The following is an 18,800-nucleotide window of genomic DNA, read 5'->3' as shown; positions in this document are numbered from 1 at the left end:
CTCTCCTCCCTCTCTCCTCTCCTCCTCTCTCCTCCATCTCTCCTCCTATCCTCCCTCTCTCTCCTCCCTCTCCTCCTCTCCCTCTCTCTCTCCTCCTCCTCTCCTCTCCTCTCCTCCTCTCCCCCTCTCCTCCTCCTCCTCTCCCTCTCTCCTCTCCTCCTCTCTCCTCCCTCTCCTCCTCTCTCCTCTCTCCTCCATCTCTCCTCCTATCCTCCCTCTCTCTCCTCCTCCTCCTCTCCTCCTCCCCTCCTCCTCTCCTCTCCTCTCCTCTCCTCCTCTCCTCCTCCTCTCCTCCTCCTCCTCCTCCTCTCTCCTCCTCCTCTCCTCTCTCCTCCTCCTCCTCCCTCCTCCTCTCCTCTCTCTCCTCCTCCTCCCTCCTCTCCTCTCCTCCTCTCTCCTCCATCTCCTCCTATCCTCCCTCTCTCTCCTCCCTCTCCTCCTCTCCCTCTCTCCTCTCCTCCTCTCCCTCTCTCCTCTCCTCCTCTCTCCTCCATCTCTCCTCCTATCCTCCCTCTCTCCTCTCCCTCTCCCTCTCTCCCCCTCTCCTCTCCTCTCCTCTCTCCCTCCCTCTCCTCTCTCCTCCTCTCCTCCCTCTCCTCTCCTCTCCCTCTCCCTCCCCTCTCCTCTCCTCTCCCTCTCCCTCTCCCTCCTCCTCCTCTCCCTCTCTCCTCTCCCTCTCCCTCTCCCTCCCCTCTCCCTCCCTCTCCTCTCCCCTCCTCTCCTCTCCTCTCCTCCTCTCCCCCTCTCTCTCCTCTCCCTCTCCCTCTCTCCCCCTCTCCTCTCCTCTCCTCCTCTCTCTCTATCTCTCCTCCAGTGCTCTCTGCAGGTGCTGCATCACGTCGTGTCCAGTGCTCCAGGGCTGGACAGAGGCGTTGACCTGTGCGGTGTGTGTGCTGAAGCAGGCGTGCAGGGGAAGTCCCGGCGGCTAACATGCGCCCCGCGTGTCCAGTGCCAGGCAGGGACACGCCGTTGGTCTGGCCGCCCGCGTGAAGACGCTGGTAGGGGTCCGCCGCCCGCTGGGCCGCCCGCCTGACAGGAAGTCCCGCAGGATGCGCTGCTTGCACATGTTGTCAGGGCAACGGGGACAGGAGTGGGCGTGGCAGGGGGCGAGGACAAGGCGGCCGGACGTGTCGAAGTGGGCGGGGTTAGTGAAGATCTCCAGGAAGAGTTGCCGAGCGCCCGCCTGCTGAAGCCACGCCTCTATGAAGTAGGAGTTGGCGTCGGAGATGACCGCACAGTCGAAGTGGCGCGCGTGAGCGCGCAGGAAGTCCAGCAGCGCCGACAGCCCCGGGGTCTCTGGGATGCGCTGGATCTCGGCGCGGATGGCGCTCTCCGTCACCCCCTGCTGGGCCAGGTACGCCAGCACGCGCTGCATCTGCTCGTTGTAACGCCCCTCCCGGTACGAGGCCCGCAGCCAATCAGGGAGCACCTGGCCCGGGGCCGTGCGCACCACCGCGTCATCGCTGCTCTCGTTCACCAGCGTCTCGTCAAAGTCGAAGACCACCAGGAAACGCCCACCCTCACCAGGCACCGCCATCACTCACTCTGACTGACAGCTGGAGCAGCCAATCAGCTCTCTGCACCTGAAACAGCAGAACACATGAGCAAGCACTGAGAGAGGAATGAGCTGTTATAGTTATACACACGCGACGCGCGCGACGGACGCCAAGACGCACATATATTACACGCCCACCATCGCCGCGACGCACGCGCACACACACACACAATAATAACACACTAGCACGCCGCATCGCCAACATACATACATACATACCACAATAATAATACACAATAAACACAAGTATGCGTGACGCATTATACACACGCTGCTATAATACACCCACCCACACATCACACACACACACACACACACACACAATAACAATAATCCTCAATATCAAAGTACGCCGCGACGCATTACATACATACACACACACACCGCACGCAAGCACGCGCTGCGCGCACATGCGCATTACATGCGCATTACGCATACAATACACACACACACACACACACACAGTACATTACATGCAATAATAAACACACCACATATGTAATAATAATACTCATTACCCAAGGTCATTAATACCTTACACATCAATATTATCGCTACACACACATTACAATACAATACACACACACACATTAATATAAACACAACACGCATTAACACGCCTTACTGCTAATAAACGCGATTAATACACACACACACACACACATACATGCAATATTGTGAGTGTTGATATCATAACTCTAGTATAATCTTGTGTTCTACAGTGCTAATATAGAAACCTATATCTACGGTGCTAACATAGAAACCTATATCTCTAGTGCTAATATAGAAACCTATATCTATGGTGCCAATATATAATATATAATAGAAACATTCAAAGCCTTCTCTGAAGTCCAAACTATTTTCAAACGAATGAAAAATAAGTGTCTTTAATAACATTTTACTCACGACTACTACCATATCCTACCGCTGTCTGCTGTGTGATTTGATTGACAGATTGTGTGAACAAATAGTGAGGGGGTGCGATACATTTTTATCCAATCTCATTAAGCAAAATAATCCAATTTCATTAAGCAAAATAATATCATGTAACGTTACAGTGTCAGCTGGACTACATGTTAGCAAGAGGCACATAACATCAGCTAGCTCTGCACATAGCTGGTCAGTAGCCTATGCAGGAAGTTTCATGTGGGGGGCAGCCGTGGCCCACTGGTTAGCACTCTGGATTTGTAACCGCAGGGCAGCCGTGGCCCACTGGTTAGCACTCTGGACTTGTAACCGGAGGGTTGCCGGTTTGAGCCCCGACCAGTGGGTCAAGGGCTGAAAGTGCTCTTGAGCAAAACACCTAACCCCTCACTGCTCCCCTCGAAGCCGTTAAAACGGGGCAGCTCACTTTCGCGCGGATTAGTGTGTGCTTCACCTCACTGTGTGTTCACTGTGTGCTGTTTGTGTTTCACTAATTCACCGATTGGATTAAATGCAGAGACCAAATTTTTTCAAAAAAGTATATATACATATATACTATGTTATTTGATAGCATAGACTTATAATACATGCTTATTATCTGGCCCTTTTCTATATAAGAAAAAAGTGTTTTTGTGTTGCTTGCAGACCACAGTGTCTGCTTGGTTACTACTAGATTGTGCTACAGTAGCTTGAAGTTGTGTGTGAGTTGATGTGGCTTTGGTGAAGCTGTATAGATCGGCAACTAAAACTGTCGCTTTGGTATCCTGCCCTGCTAGTTTAGTCTGACTTTTTATCTCTCTTATAATTTTTCTGAAATTATTGGTGAAATCCATGGCACACACACACACACACACACACACACACACGGCGTGGCCATCAGACATTCTGAAATAGCCAACAAGCAGCAGCATTTGGGCAATACATTTTAAGTAAGTAAGTATAAGTATATATACTCTTTTGATCCCGTGAGGGAAATTTGGTCTGTGCGTTTATCCCAATCCGTGAATTAGTGAAACACACTCAACACACAGTGAACACACAGTGAGGTGAAGCACACACTAATCGAGGCGCGGTGAAGGCGCCGCCTCATAACAACGGGCGGCGCCTTCAGCAGTGAGGGGTTAGGTGCCTTTGCTCAAGGGCACTTCAGCCATGCCTACTCGCCAGGGTTCTAACCGGCAACCCTCCGGTTACAAGTCCGAAGCGCTAACCAGTAGGCCACAGCTGCCCCTGTGACTTTTATATTTAATATCATGGTGGTGTGCTATGACATTTTCTTATGATAATTTTCTGTAATTTTATGATATAATTTTCTCATAGTGTACCGCGAAATATGTTTGGCAAACACTGTAGAGTAGCCTACTATAGATCCACATTAGCATTTGAGTAATCAGAGCAGTGGCAGCTAAATAGGAGAGCCCTACAAACAATCTGAAGCAAGTTTGCTGATGTCAGATTGTAGACCTGTGGCAGTGCCATATGTGTGTGTAAGTCATGAACATAAGTTAGGCAACCGATAGCCTAAATATTTCAAAATATTCTGCACAAACCCATACTTGAGTGCACACACACACACAGGAGCCAGACAGCTCCTCAGCGTATCTCTGAGCAGCCTTGTGTCTACAACACTGCCCTCTGCTCTGACCATGTCACTGGACTCTGCAGTTACAGACTCTAGCAGCACAAACACACTCATGATGTAACTGACCAACTACAGACTCTAGTGGCACAAACACACTCATGATGTTTTGTAACTGACCAACTACAGACTCTAGTGGCACAAACACACTCATGATGTAACTGACCAACTACAGACTCTAGTGCAGTGGTCCCCAAACTACGGTCCGCCACTTCATTTTGGGTGGCCCCCCAAAACATGTCCGTGGTATATAGCAACCGGCCCGCACGGGAGTACGACATCGTCAAACTATAACCTCCGTAATTTCCCCATTCATTCTCTATGGCGAGTCTTAACAGTACACATGTAATACTCTTTTTTGTCCACTGGTGGTTGTTTTTTGGCGCTGTTTCGCGTTTGCCATCGAAAACGGAATGAAATGTAGGCCTACCTGCAAACAATGTAAGAGGCCTCTGCTGACTGCATCAGTGCTCAAAGAATTCTAAAAATGTATCAATTAATTGTTAATAACTAACTTACTTCTATTCAAGTCATAATTCTGGAACTTTCTGGTATAATTATTTATATTTTTTTTATTCACTTTGTTCAAATGTTCATACAAATTCACAAAGTTCTCATCAGGCGAGTGAAATTTAGAATGGTGGTCATTTCAGATGTTTCTGCCACCACTTCATAAAACTCATAGTTTGAGAACTTTAAATTATTTTGTAGGATATTGCTTGTTCACAACTTGAGCTGTGTAGCCTATGCAAAAGTTCAGAGTTCAAAATATACTTTTGGGACTCCCTGCTTATAGTTTTGAGAATGCTATTATTATTATTTCATTTGAGCTACTACATTTTACACTGATATGGCATGATGGCAATATAAACACAGATAACAATGGTATTAAATTGCAATAGCCTATAGATTAAATGTAATGGAATATTCAACTAAGGTAGACTGCCTTTGTTCACAGCGCTAAGCTATTTATGGTTACTATTATACTCCAAGTCTCTGGCCCTCTCTTAGAGCCAGGCATAGTGAGCTGGCCCTTGGAAGAAAAAGTTTGGGGACCACTGCTCTAGTAGCAAAAACACACTCATGATGTAACTGACCAACTAGGCTCTAGCAGCACAAACACACTCATGTAACTGACCAACTACAGACTCTAGTGGCACAAACACACTCATGATGTAATTGACCAACTACAGACTCTAGTGGGACAAACACACTCATGATGTTTTGTAACTGCAGTATTGGATATGACCAACTTTTGCATTTTTAATGATTCTACAGTACTTCCACTGTTGTGTTTGTATTATTTCTGTATGTGTTCTTTGGGATTAAAAAAGTATCTATCTATCTATATCTATCTATTCAGAAATGTCATTTAACGCCACGTTTTGTTTGTTTTATTTTTGGTTGAAGCTGAGTTTGTGTCGAAGCGAACTTAATATACCTGCTGATATGATAATATCTGCTGAAATGTAACAGGTGGCCTGAATTCTTTCTTAAAAATGTTTGAATTGAAATGTTTCTAAATGTACTCTCCCTCTTTTATTTTATTTAACATAGAAGTAGGCTAACTAGGTATACAGTAAGTTATACAACTTGAAAACCATATGTTTATCTCAATAGTTTGGCTTCGCAGAGCCTCTGAGTCGTTTACAGAAAGACAGCCCCCTCTCAGCCAAGAGGGGATTCTACGATTCCGCCGCAATATTTCATTTTTAAAGAAGGACGTGAGCGGCTCAGCACGGAAAGCTGCTGGTTGCGAAATGTTTTGCGTCTCTACAGTAATGTGTAGTAGCTTACTGCTGTCCTGTAGCACCTCTATCCCCTCGAGAGTGTTCTTAGTGCGCTCCTGTAGCCTACAGTAGCCTACAACACCTCTACAGTATTTCCAACGTATCCTACGATAAGATTCCTATTGTATTGCTAACATTACTACAATAGGCCTATTTCGTCCCAAAATCCTGTAGCATTCTTATGATTATTTTTTGAAAGGGCGGTTACGACTGCGCGAGGACGTCGCTGATTACTAATTGCTGTTTTCCAAGAGATAAAGGCTCGTGGCTTAGGTCGGCATACGCGCGCAGTTTGCAGAGTCGAGTTACAGGGATCCGCTGCTCGTGGCGTCACGGGTGACCGGTGGAATTTCAGAGGGCTACGCAGTGCGCGTGAGGCAAGCCTGAGCTGATAATCTCTCAGTTATGGTCTTTCACCCGCACGCACGGCTGGATCACGGGAGCGAGCTCTACTTCTAAATTGGCGCTGGCTAAACAGCGCGCTGAAATACGGGGTCCGTGCTGCTTTAAGTCCTTGCGCGTTGCCACAGAACGCGACCCGCAACCCTCAGCTGTTTTCCCAGTAGCCCGTCCCGCTCGTGGTGACACCCGTTACCGTCTGTACTGTACGCGCATACTGTCTTATTTATCGCTCCCGGCATCACGTTAACTCCGCGTCTCACACAGCAGAACGCCAAGTGTCAAAGTCCCGTTCAGCTCACGGGGCTTAAGTTTAGATTTGATGGTTTTGCTCCCGTGAAGGCTAAAATAGGTCACGCGTTATGTTAGGTCGGTGCGTCTCCGATGCCTACGAGCATTATGACGAAACGCTGGAGAGTCTCCGTGCATTGCAGTCAAACCAGAGAGGACACCGCGAGCATCTGCGGTCGAACAAGAGCTCACCGATCTCCGGCGCGTCGGGAGGTGTCGGCGGGGTTGTGTGGCTGATTCACGGCTCTCACGTCCATGCGCCGGTCGGCCAGTAAAGGCTCGCGGAGCCGGAGGAAAGGGGGACACAAACCAAGTGAACGTGAAGGACAGTCCGGGCCGTCAAAATTCACGAGCCGCAAGCCTGATGACGTCTAAGAATCCTCCAGTGACGCGCAAGTCGTATAGCTGGGCTCTTTAAAGGAGACCGGCATGCTCGCGCATGCTGGGTTGTTGGTCTGTGGTGGTGTCGTGCGCTCTCCGAAGTTCATGTATTTCATTTCACCCAGAAGAATTTGAAACGTCCAGATATTCTCTGTCCACCTCAGACTGATCGCGCAGTGGTCTGGGCAAATGTCTCCTAGTTGTAGTCAGCCTTGCGGTCTGATGCGCAGGTCTGCGCCGTAGAATACACTCTTTAAAAAGCACAAGCATTTTCATATTCCCTCAAAATATGCAAGGATACGTTTCTGTATACTTTTGTGACAGAATTTAAAATATGCAAGGATACGTATCTGTATGCTTTTGTGACAGAATTTTGACATGAGTTGTTTTTCGGGAACAAGAGGCATTAGTCCTTTGAACACTGAAGGGAAAAAAACCTACGCTCCATACAACCGGCCCCTCCCACCGGCCACCCTGCGCGCGACAGGCTACACATCATGTCGGAGAGTATGGCTAGCCTACATGCAACTGCAGCTGCACATGTTTCCACAATATTAAATCAATACATTTAAAAAACACACAAAGCACCAGCATCCTCCCATCTCATGTGCACCACACTGAATCAGACTGATTAGCGCCAACCTGCCATCCGCAAAAGAGCTGACGCAGCCATGCAGAACAGGCAAGCGAGTGTATTTTACTGAGCAGTATATCACAGTATATCACAGCATATCACAGGGGCAAGTGTAACTCACTGAGCAGTATATCACAGTATATCACAGCATATCACAGTATATTACAGTATATATCACAGTATATCACCGTAGTATCACAGTATATCACAGTATATATATATATCACAGTATATTACAGTATATATATCACAGTAGATCACAGCATATCACAGTCTATCACAGTATATATATCACAGTATATTACAGTATATATATCACAGCATATCACAGTATATTACTATATATATATATATATATATATATATATATATATATCACAGTAGTATCACAGTATGTCACAGTATATATATCACAGTATATCACAGGGGGATGTGTGTCTCTATATTAAAATAAAGAATGAAGTTGTCCTCCCAAGATGGGGGGATTAAAGATAAAATAAAAAGGAAGAGTGAAGCTCTGCAACCTGTTAACACCCCCCTCATCTCTACACACATAGTCACACACAGAGATACAGGGGCAGTACAGGGGCGGTGCAGGGGACACAGGGGGGCAGCAATGGGGGGCACAGAGATATGCAGGGGGGCAAAGCAAAGGGCAACACAGAGGAGTAGGGGGCAGCACAGGGGGCAACCTGAGGAGAGAACCTGGGGAGACACCTGGGGGCAGCCTGGAGGAGACAGGGGGAGACAGAGACTGGAGGACAGGGACAGAGAGGGAGACCCTGGGGACAACCCTGGAGGAGACAGGGGAACACACCTGGGACAACCTGGGGGCAGTGCAGGGGCACCCCTGGAGGAGACAGTATAGGGAAGAACCTGAGATCTGGGGGGGCAACCTGGGGGCAACCTGGAGACAGGAGACAGCCCTGAGGATACCTGGGAGACAACCCAGGGGAGACAATCTGGGGAACAACCCTGGGGCCGTAATAGGGAGACAACATAGGGACAGCAACCTGGGGCAACCTAGAGACAGGGCAGCCTAGAGATACACAGGGGCAACACAGGGGCAGCACAGGGGCAACACAGGGGCAGTACAGGGGCAACATAGGGCAGCACAGGGGCAGCACAGGGGCAACACAGAGATACACAGGGGCAGCACAGGGGCAACACAGGGCAACATAGGGCAGGACAGGGGCAGCCGTGGCCTACTGGTTAGCATTTCGGACCTGTAACCGGAGGATTGCCGGTTCAAACCCCGACCAGTAGAGCGGCTGAAGTGTCCTTGAGCAAGGCACCTAACCCCTCCCACTGCTCCCCAGGCTGTTGTTGCAGGCAGCTCACTGCCGGGGATGTGTGTGCTTCACCTCACTGTGTGTTCACTGTGTGCTGAGTGTGTTTCACTAATTCACGGATTGGGATAAAAGCAGAGACCAAATTTCCCTCACGGGATCAAAAGAGTATTTATACTTATACTAGTACAGGGGCAACACAGGGGCAGTACAGGGGCAACACAGGGGCAGCACAGGGGCAGTACAGATACACAGGAGCAACACAGATACACAGGGGCAGTACAGATACACAGGAGCAACACAGATACACAGGGGCAGCACAGGGGCAGCACAGATACACAGGGGCAGTACAGATACACAGGGGCAACACAGAGAGACACAGGGGCAGCACAGGGGCAGTACAGATACACAGGGGCAACCTGAATACACAATATAAGTACAGATGCACAGGAACAACCTGAATACACAGGGGACAATATGACAGTACAGATACACAGGAGCAACACAGATACACAGGGGCAGCACAGGGGCAGTACAGGGGCAACACAGGGGCAGCACAGGGGCAGTACAGATACACAGGAGCAACACAGATACACAGGGGCAACACAGCACAGGGGCAGTACAGGGCAGTACAGATACACAGGGGCAACACAGGGGCAGCACAGGGGCAGTACAGATACACAGGGGCAACACAGGGGCAGCACAGGGGCAGTACAGATACACAGGGGCAACACAGAGGCAGAATGGAATAACAACAGTCATCTCATCCCTGCTGAAAAAACAGCCTGACCAGCTTAAGGTGGTTTGCTGGTTGACCAGCTTGTTAACCAGCTTGTTTGACCACCCTATGATGGTTGACCTGCTAGACCAGCAAAACTCTTGCGAAAACTTACCTTCAGCTGGTTTACCATGCTGCACCAATGGTAATTCAGCTGATTTTGCTTGTCGTACCACCTCAAGCTGGTCATTTTAGCTGGTGTTGCTGGTCTACACTGCTGGTTTAACTGGCCATGCCAGCTTATGTTGGTCATTCTAGCAAACCAGCATGACCATCTTACACCAACAATGTCAAGCTTGGCAGGCGGGTCACCAGCATGACCATCTTGCACCAGCTGTATCCCACACGACAGGCTGGTCACACCAGCATGACCAGCTTCCTCAGATGGTCACGCCAGCATATCCAGCTGGTGGCCCAACCAGCTACACCAGCAAAGACCAGCAAGAGCTGGAAGAAAACCAGCAAAGACCAGCTACCAGAATAAGCTGCATTCTAGCTGTTTTTTTCAGCAGGGCATAGACACTGGCTTTGCTGTAGTGGGTATGCTGTGACCACACAAACACACACACACGCACGCATACACACAAACACACACACGCACACACACAGTCTTGAAGGTCATTTGTAATGAAACACCTCTAAGAAGTTTTGTGTTGTGGGCAGCTGCCAGGACCAACACTCAGCAATGGAACTTACACACACTGGTCAAACACACACACAACACACACACTCTCACACACACACACTGGTCAAACACAAACACACACACACACACACACACACACACTGGTCAAACACACACACACACTCTCACACACACACACTGGTCAAACACACACACACACACACACACACACACACTCACACACTGGTCAAACAAACACACACACACACACACACACACACACACACACACACACACAAACACACACACTGGTCAAACACATACACACACACGCACACACTCTCACACACACACACACTGGTATGAGGGTAGCGTTTCTCTGGGGTCTTTAAATAGATAAGAGGAGCATGAATGCTGAGTCAATGGTCTGAACTGGCATCTGCTGTTACCAATCACACACACACACAGACACACACACACATACTCACACACACTCACGTAGACACACACACTCACACGCATGCGTGCACACACACAGACACACACACGCATGCACACTCACACACACATGCATACGTGCACACACGCAGACACAAACACACACACGCATGCACACACGCAGACACACACACACACACAATGCCCTACTGTAACTCCTCAAATGAATGGTCCACTGACCCAGTACCTAGAAATTCGGTATCGGGCAAGTACAGAAATGAGAGAGAAGAGAGGGAGGAGAGGGGGAGGAGAAGAGAGAGGGAGGAGAGAGAGAGGAGAAGAGAGAGAGGAGAGGGGAGGAGAGAGGAGAAGAGAGAGGGATGAGAGAGAGGAGAAGAGAGAGGGATGAGAGAGAGAGAGAGGAGAGGGGAGGAGAAGAGAGAGGGAGGAGAGAGGAGAAGAGAGAGAGGAGGAGAGAGAGAGGAGGAGAGGGGGAGGAGAGGGGAGGAGAGAGGAGAGGGGAGGAGAGAGAGGAGAGGAGAGAGGAGGAGAGAGAGAGGAGGAGGGGGAGGAGAGAGGAGAAGAGAGAGGAAGAGAGAGAGGAGAGGAGAGAGAGGATGAGAGGGGGAGGAGAGAGGAGAAGAGAGAGGGAGGAGAGAGGAGAAGAGAGAGAGGAGAGGAGAGAGAGGAGAAGAGAGAGAGGAGAGAGAGAGGGGAGGGGGAGGAGAGAGGAGAAGAGAGAGAGAGAGAGAGAGGAGGAGAGGGGGAGGAGAGAGGAGAAGAGAGAGAGGAGAGGGGGAGGAGAGAGGAGAGAGAGGAGAGGAGAGGGGGAGAAGAGAGAGAGGAGGAGAGGGGAGGAGAGAGAGAGGAGAAGAGAGAGGGAGGAGAGTGAGGAGAAGAGAGAGAGGAGGGGAGAGAGGAGGAGAGAGAGGAGAAGAGAGGGAGGAGAGAGGAGAAGAGAGAGAGAGAGGAGAGGGGAGAGAGAGGAGAGGGGGAGAGACAAATTGACTAGACTTTAAAGCACTATTACTTGTTTATAAATCAGTAAATGGAGCAGGACCTAAATACCTGTCAGACATGCTTCAGCAGTACACACCTTCTCGCCTCCTCTCAGGTCCCAGGTGAAAAACCTGCTAGTAAACACAGTTAGAACTAAACATGGTGAAGCAGCTTTTTAGCTGCTATGCTGCTCAGCTGTGGAACCAACTTTCAGATGACATCAAAAGGCCCCAACTGTAGCCAGTTTTAAATCTAGACTTAAGACCAAACTGTTCTCAGATGCCTTCTGCTAACTGTGCCGAGTTACAAATTCTGAATCTGCTTTGAAAATATTCTACCTTGTCGTTTATTATTTTTTACTACTTTTGCCTTTGTTTTTTTTTTTGCTTATTAATTATTCTTTATTTTTTGGTGGTTTTATGTTTTCTTTTTATTATGATGTTTACCTTTTGAACTATTCTTTGACTATATTGCCCTTCTATGCTTTTATTTGTTATTACTGTTTGCTTTTGTTTATAAAGCACATTGAATGACTTCTGTGTATGAAATGCGCTATATAAATAAACTTGACTTGAAACAGCAGGCGAAACGAGACAAAGAAAAGCAGCGTACCAGTGTGAACGAAAATGTAAATAAATGTGATGTGTGTAATGTTATTTTGGATGTAAATAAATGTGATGTGTGTAATGTTATTTTGGATGTAAATAAATGTGATGTGTGTAATGTTATTTTGGATGTAAATAAATGTGATGTGTGTAATGTTATTTTGGATGTAAATAAATGTGATGTGTGTAATGTTATTTTGGATGTAAATAAATGTGATGTGTGTAATGTTATTTTGGATGTAAATAAATGTGATGTGTGTAATGTTATTTTGGATGTAAATAAATGTGATGTGTGTAATGTTATTTTGGATGTAAATAAATGTAAATGTGTGTAATGTTATTTTGGATGTAAATAAATGTAAATGTGTGTAATGTTATTTTGGATGTAAATAAATGTGATGTGTGTAATGTTATTTTGGATGTAAATAAATGTAAATGTGTGTAATGTTATTTTGGATGTAAATAAATGTAAATGTGTGTAATGTTATTTTGGATGTAAATAAATGTGATGTGTGTAATGTTATTTTGGATGTAAATAAATGTGATGTGTGTAATGTTATTTTGGATGTAAATAAATGTGATGTGTGTAATGTTATTTTGGATGTAAATAAATGGAACCACCTTCAACATACTTGTGAAGACATTTTGTTTCAAGTGTGCAACAAATGTAGTCAATTTAGTAAGGGAGTTTGTCGGTTAGTTAGTCAGTCGGTCATAGGGTAGGTTAAGTAAACAATATGTTTGCAAAGTTAACTTTGACAAGACTGGCGGCTAGCATTATCATTATCAAGAGGTATGCTAACTCACACCTAGCAACTTATCTTCATGAGTTTTCAATGTATCTCATAGCTCCAGATTGCTTTGCATTGAGTCTGGGTAGGGACCAGAAATTCCTTACTGCAGAAATAGTAGAGAAAGATGCTCCATTTTTAAATGTAGACTAAATGTTTCATTCTCAGGACGGAGCAGTACTTTCTCGTCTGCCTCCTTCAGTCACTGTAGCCAGACTGCACTGGATCAAATGTCACTACGAAATGTGAAATAATCAGCGTTATTTTTTTCATATAATTTTTTTAGTTATTTTTTATTTTGACAGCCCTAATATATATATATATATAGTAATATATACATATATACACACATACATTAATACTATACTATGTATGATGCGGCAAATATATATGATAGGCCTACCATACATATTCATATATTTGATAGGCCTACCATACATATTCATATCTATGATCTATGATCATATCTATTCATATCATATCTTTGATCATATCTATGATAGGCCTACCATAGATATACGTATTCATATCTATGTATGATGCACCAAAGATGCACACATCATCAACCTGACCTTGCTGAATTAGAACTATAAATGACCAACTGTAAAGAGTAGAGTGACACCTGAGATCTGCCTTCATCCTGTGGAACTCTCTATGTCCTGTGGAACTCTTTTTGTCCTGTGGAACTTTCTATGTCCTGTGGAACTCTCTTTGTCTCTGAGCTTCACCTGAGATCTGCCTTCATCCTGTGGAACTCTCTTTGTCCTGTGGAACTCTCTATGTCCTGTGGAACTCTCTTTGTCCTGTGGAACTCTCTGGGTGTGTTCCAAACGGGAGACAGCTGCCTACTGCCTCCCTCCCTACATAGAGAGCTGTCTCACTAGACATGACTTTGGATTAAATGCATCTTTTAAAAATGAGCGTAGCACTCTAGAATCTTTGGTTAACACTCACGGTATGGCGTTAGCAAAGGCCTGACGTTAAACTAAATTAGCTTACGTAAGCTAGCAGGCTAACGGTATAAATTAGTTTTACGGCCGGCAGATATATCAGACCAGACGCGCTATTAATGGTTTACAACAATGGCATAATCAGATAGTAAATTGTTTATTTCTAATCTGTAATCTGTAAATCTAAGCAAAATAAGATCACACAAATGACATTTTAAACAGATTCAGCAGCCATTACCCGATGTCATCCGCCATGTTTGTTTACCTTTCACAGCTGTTTCAGACGTTGCCGCCAAGGGGATTATGGGTAGGAGGCAGCATGAAGTGTGCATCGATGCTGCCTTCAAAAATGACCGTTATTTGGGAATTCTAAGATATCTTAAAAGGCAGCAGAATTTGTTTTTTCGGTTTCGAACCGCACTTGCTGCCTTGCTCCCCAGTTAGATATCTTAAAAGGCAGCAACTTTACCCGTTTCGAACACACCCTCTATGTCCTGTGGAACTCTCTTTGTCCTGTGAAACTCTCTATGTCCTGTGGAACTCTCTATGTCCTGTGGAACTCTCTTTGTCCTGTGGAACTCTCTATGTTCTCTATGTCCTGTGGAACTCTCTATGTCCTGTGGAACTCTCTTTGTCCTGTGGAACTCTCTTTGTCCTGTGGAACTCTCTTTGTCTCTGAGCTTCACCTGAGATCTGCCTTCATCCTGTGGAACTCTCTATGTCTTTTTCTCCATCATCATCTTCCTCAGTTTCCTCCTTCTATCCTTCTCTTAGTCCCTCCCTCTGCTGCCATTCCTCTTTTTTCCCTTCTTGCTCCGCAGAGGTGGACACAAATACATCAAAAACTATTTTGTTACAAACTACAAATACTGGCTCATAAAATGTAACAAAATAAAATACAAAATACTGATGTGAAAAATGTATCTAATTAAAATACAAGTAATTAGTCATTAGATACAAATACAAAAATATCCACACAATAATCATGGTATAGCCTACCAACTTTTTAAAAAGAAACTACAAGGCATATTATTGAAAAGGTATCCCCAAAAGACAAGAAATACTATTTTCTGATTGGCTGGCAGAGGGCTATTAATTCTGTACATTGGGGCTCCTATGAAGTAGATCTTGTAAAAACAATGCAAACAGCATCCCATATTGATGATTGAACTGAAAAGAAGCAAACTTCGCAACAGTAGAATCAACTGTAACATACAGTGTTTCTTAACTGGTGGGTCGGGACCCAAAAGTGGGTCGCGGAACCGTTCTGGGTGGGTCGCACAGCTTGTGATTAAAAATAAATAAAAAAATCAGCAATTTAAAATGTTACCTTATCAGATCTAATGTTGGACCTTTATTTTGATAAACTTTATTCATAGCCTACATATCAGTCATTGCCATGGACATAGACAATGTTAGACATCATTTTAGTGGTAAACGCAAGTAGGCTGCTATTCTGTATATTTGAAGTAGCCTACAGTAGGCTTGGATATGGATTCACTTAAACTGAGGACAAAATAGGACAGAAACCCTATTGTGTGGTGTGCAGTAGATGGCTGGCACATGAGAGCATGAAACCATCAAAACTAAAATGCCACATGGAAACAAGGCACCCCTGTCAAAGTCAAACCTGTCGAGTACTTTGAAAGGTGACATCAAGAGTTGAAGACTTCACAAATGTAGGCTAATGCCAAACAAGTAGGCCTACAGGCACTTTGCTTGTCTTACCATGTAGCTCACCATATCCATTGGCTTGAACGCTAAAATATATATATATATATGGGTTGCGACTTTATGAACATGGGAAATTGTGGGTCCCAAAGTCAGACCACATAAGAACCACTGGCATGGCATACTACCCACCATCATTTCCGTAACCAATGAATGTAGAATGACAAATTTAACAGGTCGGCCTCTTTTTAAACTGAACTGCATTTCCCTTTTTGTGCTATAAATGCATGCCTATTGCCTACATAAATGACTGGCAACATGGGGGACAAACAGAATAACATCCTGTAAGGTGTCCCGATATACAGAACTAATTAACTTGGTGGAGAAAACTCTTTCTGCATCGGGGAGGTCTTTGCATCTCCTCCATTATTTCTGCATACCTCGGCGGATCGCTGGCATAAATCCTCATGTCAAATCCATTAAGTGGTTTTAATACTGTTCTGTAGTGAGAATGTACATCAGGTATTAGGTACTCAAGGTCTTGGGGTCAAAGGTCATGGTCATATGGGGGTCCATGTCCTAATGTTCTCCCCCAGTATCTTATCAGTGTCGTTTTCACATTTTAGTCTTGACTTGACACACCTGACAATTCAAGCTCCTGAAGTTAGTTACTTTTTATTTTTATTTTTTTTAACTTTCAATGTTCTAAGGGGATGATGAAACAGAAAAGACAGATATAATGCTTTTAACTTGTCTATACATTAAAACATTTAGGTTTACAACCCCTCAGTTGACTTTTCTATTCATTTTTTCCAGCTTCAGACATGTCCCGAGGGGATCGTAAAAGAGAAAAGTTGTATCTAACACTTACGTTGGTCACAATGTGGCAAACTACTGCAAGAAAAAGGAAAAATGGGTTTATATTTTACGCTGTCCTTCCAAAAGGGTAATGAAATTAGTATTTGTATGGATAAATCGCTACTTAGGTCAACTTTAGAGCTGAATATAGGGAATTGCCCAAGGGATATCATCATAAGGGTTCACCATGATTCTGGCATTTGGCTCCCAGACTATTTTATATATTTAACTGAGTGATGAAATGTTGGCTCATTAGAGAAAAAATGACACATTTTCTTAAGTATTTAAGTATTTGAAATACTGTAAATACAATCCCTCAAACCATTTTGTTACAAACTACATTAGATTTGTTCCAATCCTGCAAAATACAAATGACAAAATACGCTAAAGTAATTAAATACGTATTTAAAATACATATAATTAAAATACTGCCCATGTATGTTGCACCATCACTTTCTGTTTGTCCCAACTGAGCTGAGATGTGAGATGGTGTTAACATCTACTGACTGTATGTTTGCCGTGACTATCTTGAACATTAGATGGCGCTAGTGGCCCGGCTACGCTCCCGACTGATGTGAAGTCGCCTCAGACCAGCAAACAGCTCTTGAGAAGCAGGAAGACACGGACACACTCATAGTAATGCTTTGATGTTAGCGTGGTTTGTCAGTGTATAGTTACCTACACATACAGCATTTTAACACAGATTGCCTTCTTTGACAACATTCAAATTGCTTTCTGGTTTCTTGAGAGCTTGACTTTTACTTTCCCTAACAAAGTGCGCTGCACCTCACCATTGGCTCAATACTGTTTCATTGGTTGACACACGAGGATGGGTGGGGCAAAAGGCGAGACACGGAGCTCCAGGAGTGCGCGCTTTCACAGTTGGCGAGAGCATCAGTACAGGCGGTTGTGTCTGACAGAGCGAGCATACAGGTGCACCTACGGATCGCACGGGCGCAACACAGGGCGCCGACGAGGGACCAGGAGGCAAATCTGAATGTTTGGACTGCAGAGATGGACGTGGAAATGGGAGCCAAAGACAATCGCTGTAAGATCGTGGTGGTCGGAGACACACAGTGCGGGAAGACCGCACTCCTGCACGTGTTCGCCAAAGAATCCTACCCCGAGGTGAGCGCGAGAAATCGCCCTTTACACACATGACCGCGAAAGTCGGGATGCCGGTGATGTTATGTCAGTCAGACAAGAGAGTGTTGATGATGACCATAGTTTACTTCAGTCATGCTGCTTGACAGAGCGCACCTCCTCGCGAGACCACGCCAGATGTATCACCTGGCCACTCGTGCGCTTAACACGCGGGTGTTTGGAAAGGCGAGGTCGCGCTATCACGCGAACAGATGTGCTGAGCGTGAGAAATCTCTCTCTCGCGCTTTCTCTCTTTCTCGGTGTGTGTGAGGAAGAGACTCTCCGAGGAGTTCAGGCGACCCCTGACGATTAGTGAAATACTTTTAAACACTCATTTGTCAAATGTGAAAACTAATTAAATAAGGGAGTGCATAGGTTATCGTTATAGTTAGTGAGAGAGTGAGTGAGTACACAGGCAATAGGCTATGCAGTAGGCATATGCTGTAGGCCATCATGGCTATAGTTAGTGACAGAGTGAGTGAGTGAGTTAGGTATGCATTAATCAATCATTCGTCATCAGGATTGGAAGTGATACTGAATGTTGAGGAATATGAGGAACATTTATGATGCAGTGCGCAGCTCTCTTATTATTACTATCATTATGATGATGATGATGATTTCACTTATTGACTGGTGAACTGGTGGGTTGGGCTCCCAGAGGGGAAGGAGTGGTTATTATTATTATTATTAATATTAATATGTATTATTAATATGTATTATTATGAAGGAGCGGTTATTATAATTATTATGTATTATTATTATTATTAATATGTATTATTATGAAGGAGTGGTTATATCAAGGACAGAATTAGGCTGGAGTGTCCAGATTCGTCCCATTCATAGCCATAGATAGCCTACACGTGACTTGGGGTGAAATGATATATGACAACCTAAACCCTGTGAATGATATATGGTATAACCTGAACCCTGTGAATGATATATGGTAACCTAAACCCTGTGAATGATATATGGTATAACCTGAACCCTGTGAATGATATATGGTATAACTTGAACCCTGTGAATGATATATGGTAACCTAA

General features: G+C 45.2%; 1 protein-coding gene and 1 pseudogene across 1 annotated transcript in view; one reads left to right on the top strand and one right to left on the bottom strand.

Moving 5' to 3' along the window:
• Positions 1–750: 750 nt before the first annotated feature.
• On the bottom strand, positions 751–7,174 carry LOC125296154 (annotated as a pseudogene).
• A 10,341-nt stretch (positions 7,175–17,515) lies between these two features.
• Positions 17,516–18,800, top strand: part of LOC125296366 (rho-related GTP-binding protein RhoN-like) — a 14,167-nt gene continuing 12,882 nt past the window's right edge. The window contains exon 1 of the mRNA XM_048246245.1: positions 17,516–17,745. Coding sequence (XP_048102202.1) covers positions 17,632–17,745 — 114 coding nt within the window. The 5' untranslated portion in view covers positions 17,516–17,631. The remainder of the gene's footprint in view (positions 17,746–18,800) is intronic.

Source organism: Alosa alosa, chromosome 6 (assembly GCF_017589495.1).
Source record: "Alosa alosa isolate M-15738 ecotype Scorff River chromosome 6, AALO_Geno_1.1, whole genome shotgun sequence".
In the NCBI taxonomy this organism is placed as follows: domain Eukaryota; kingdom Metazoa; phylum Chordata; class Actinopteri; order Clupeiformes; family Clupeidae; genus Alosa; species Alosa alosa.
Note: the sequence above shows the minus strand (reverse complement) of the source record. Positions and strands in the feature narration are given on the sequence as shown.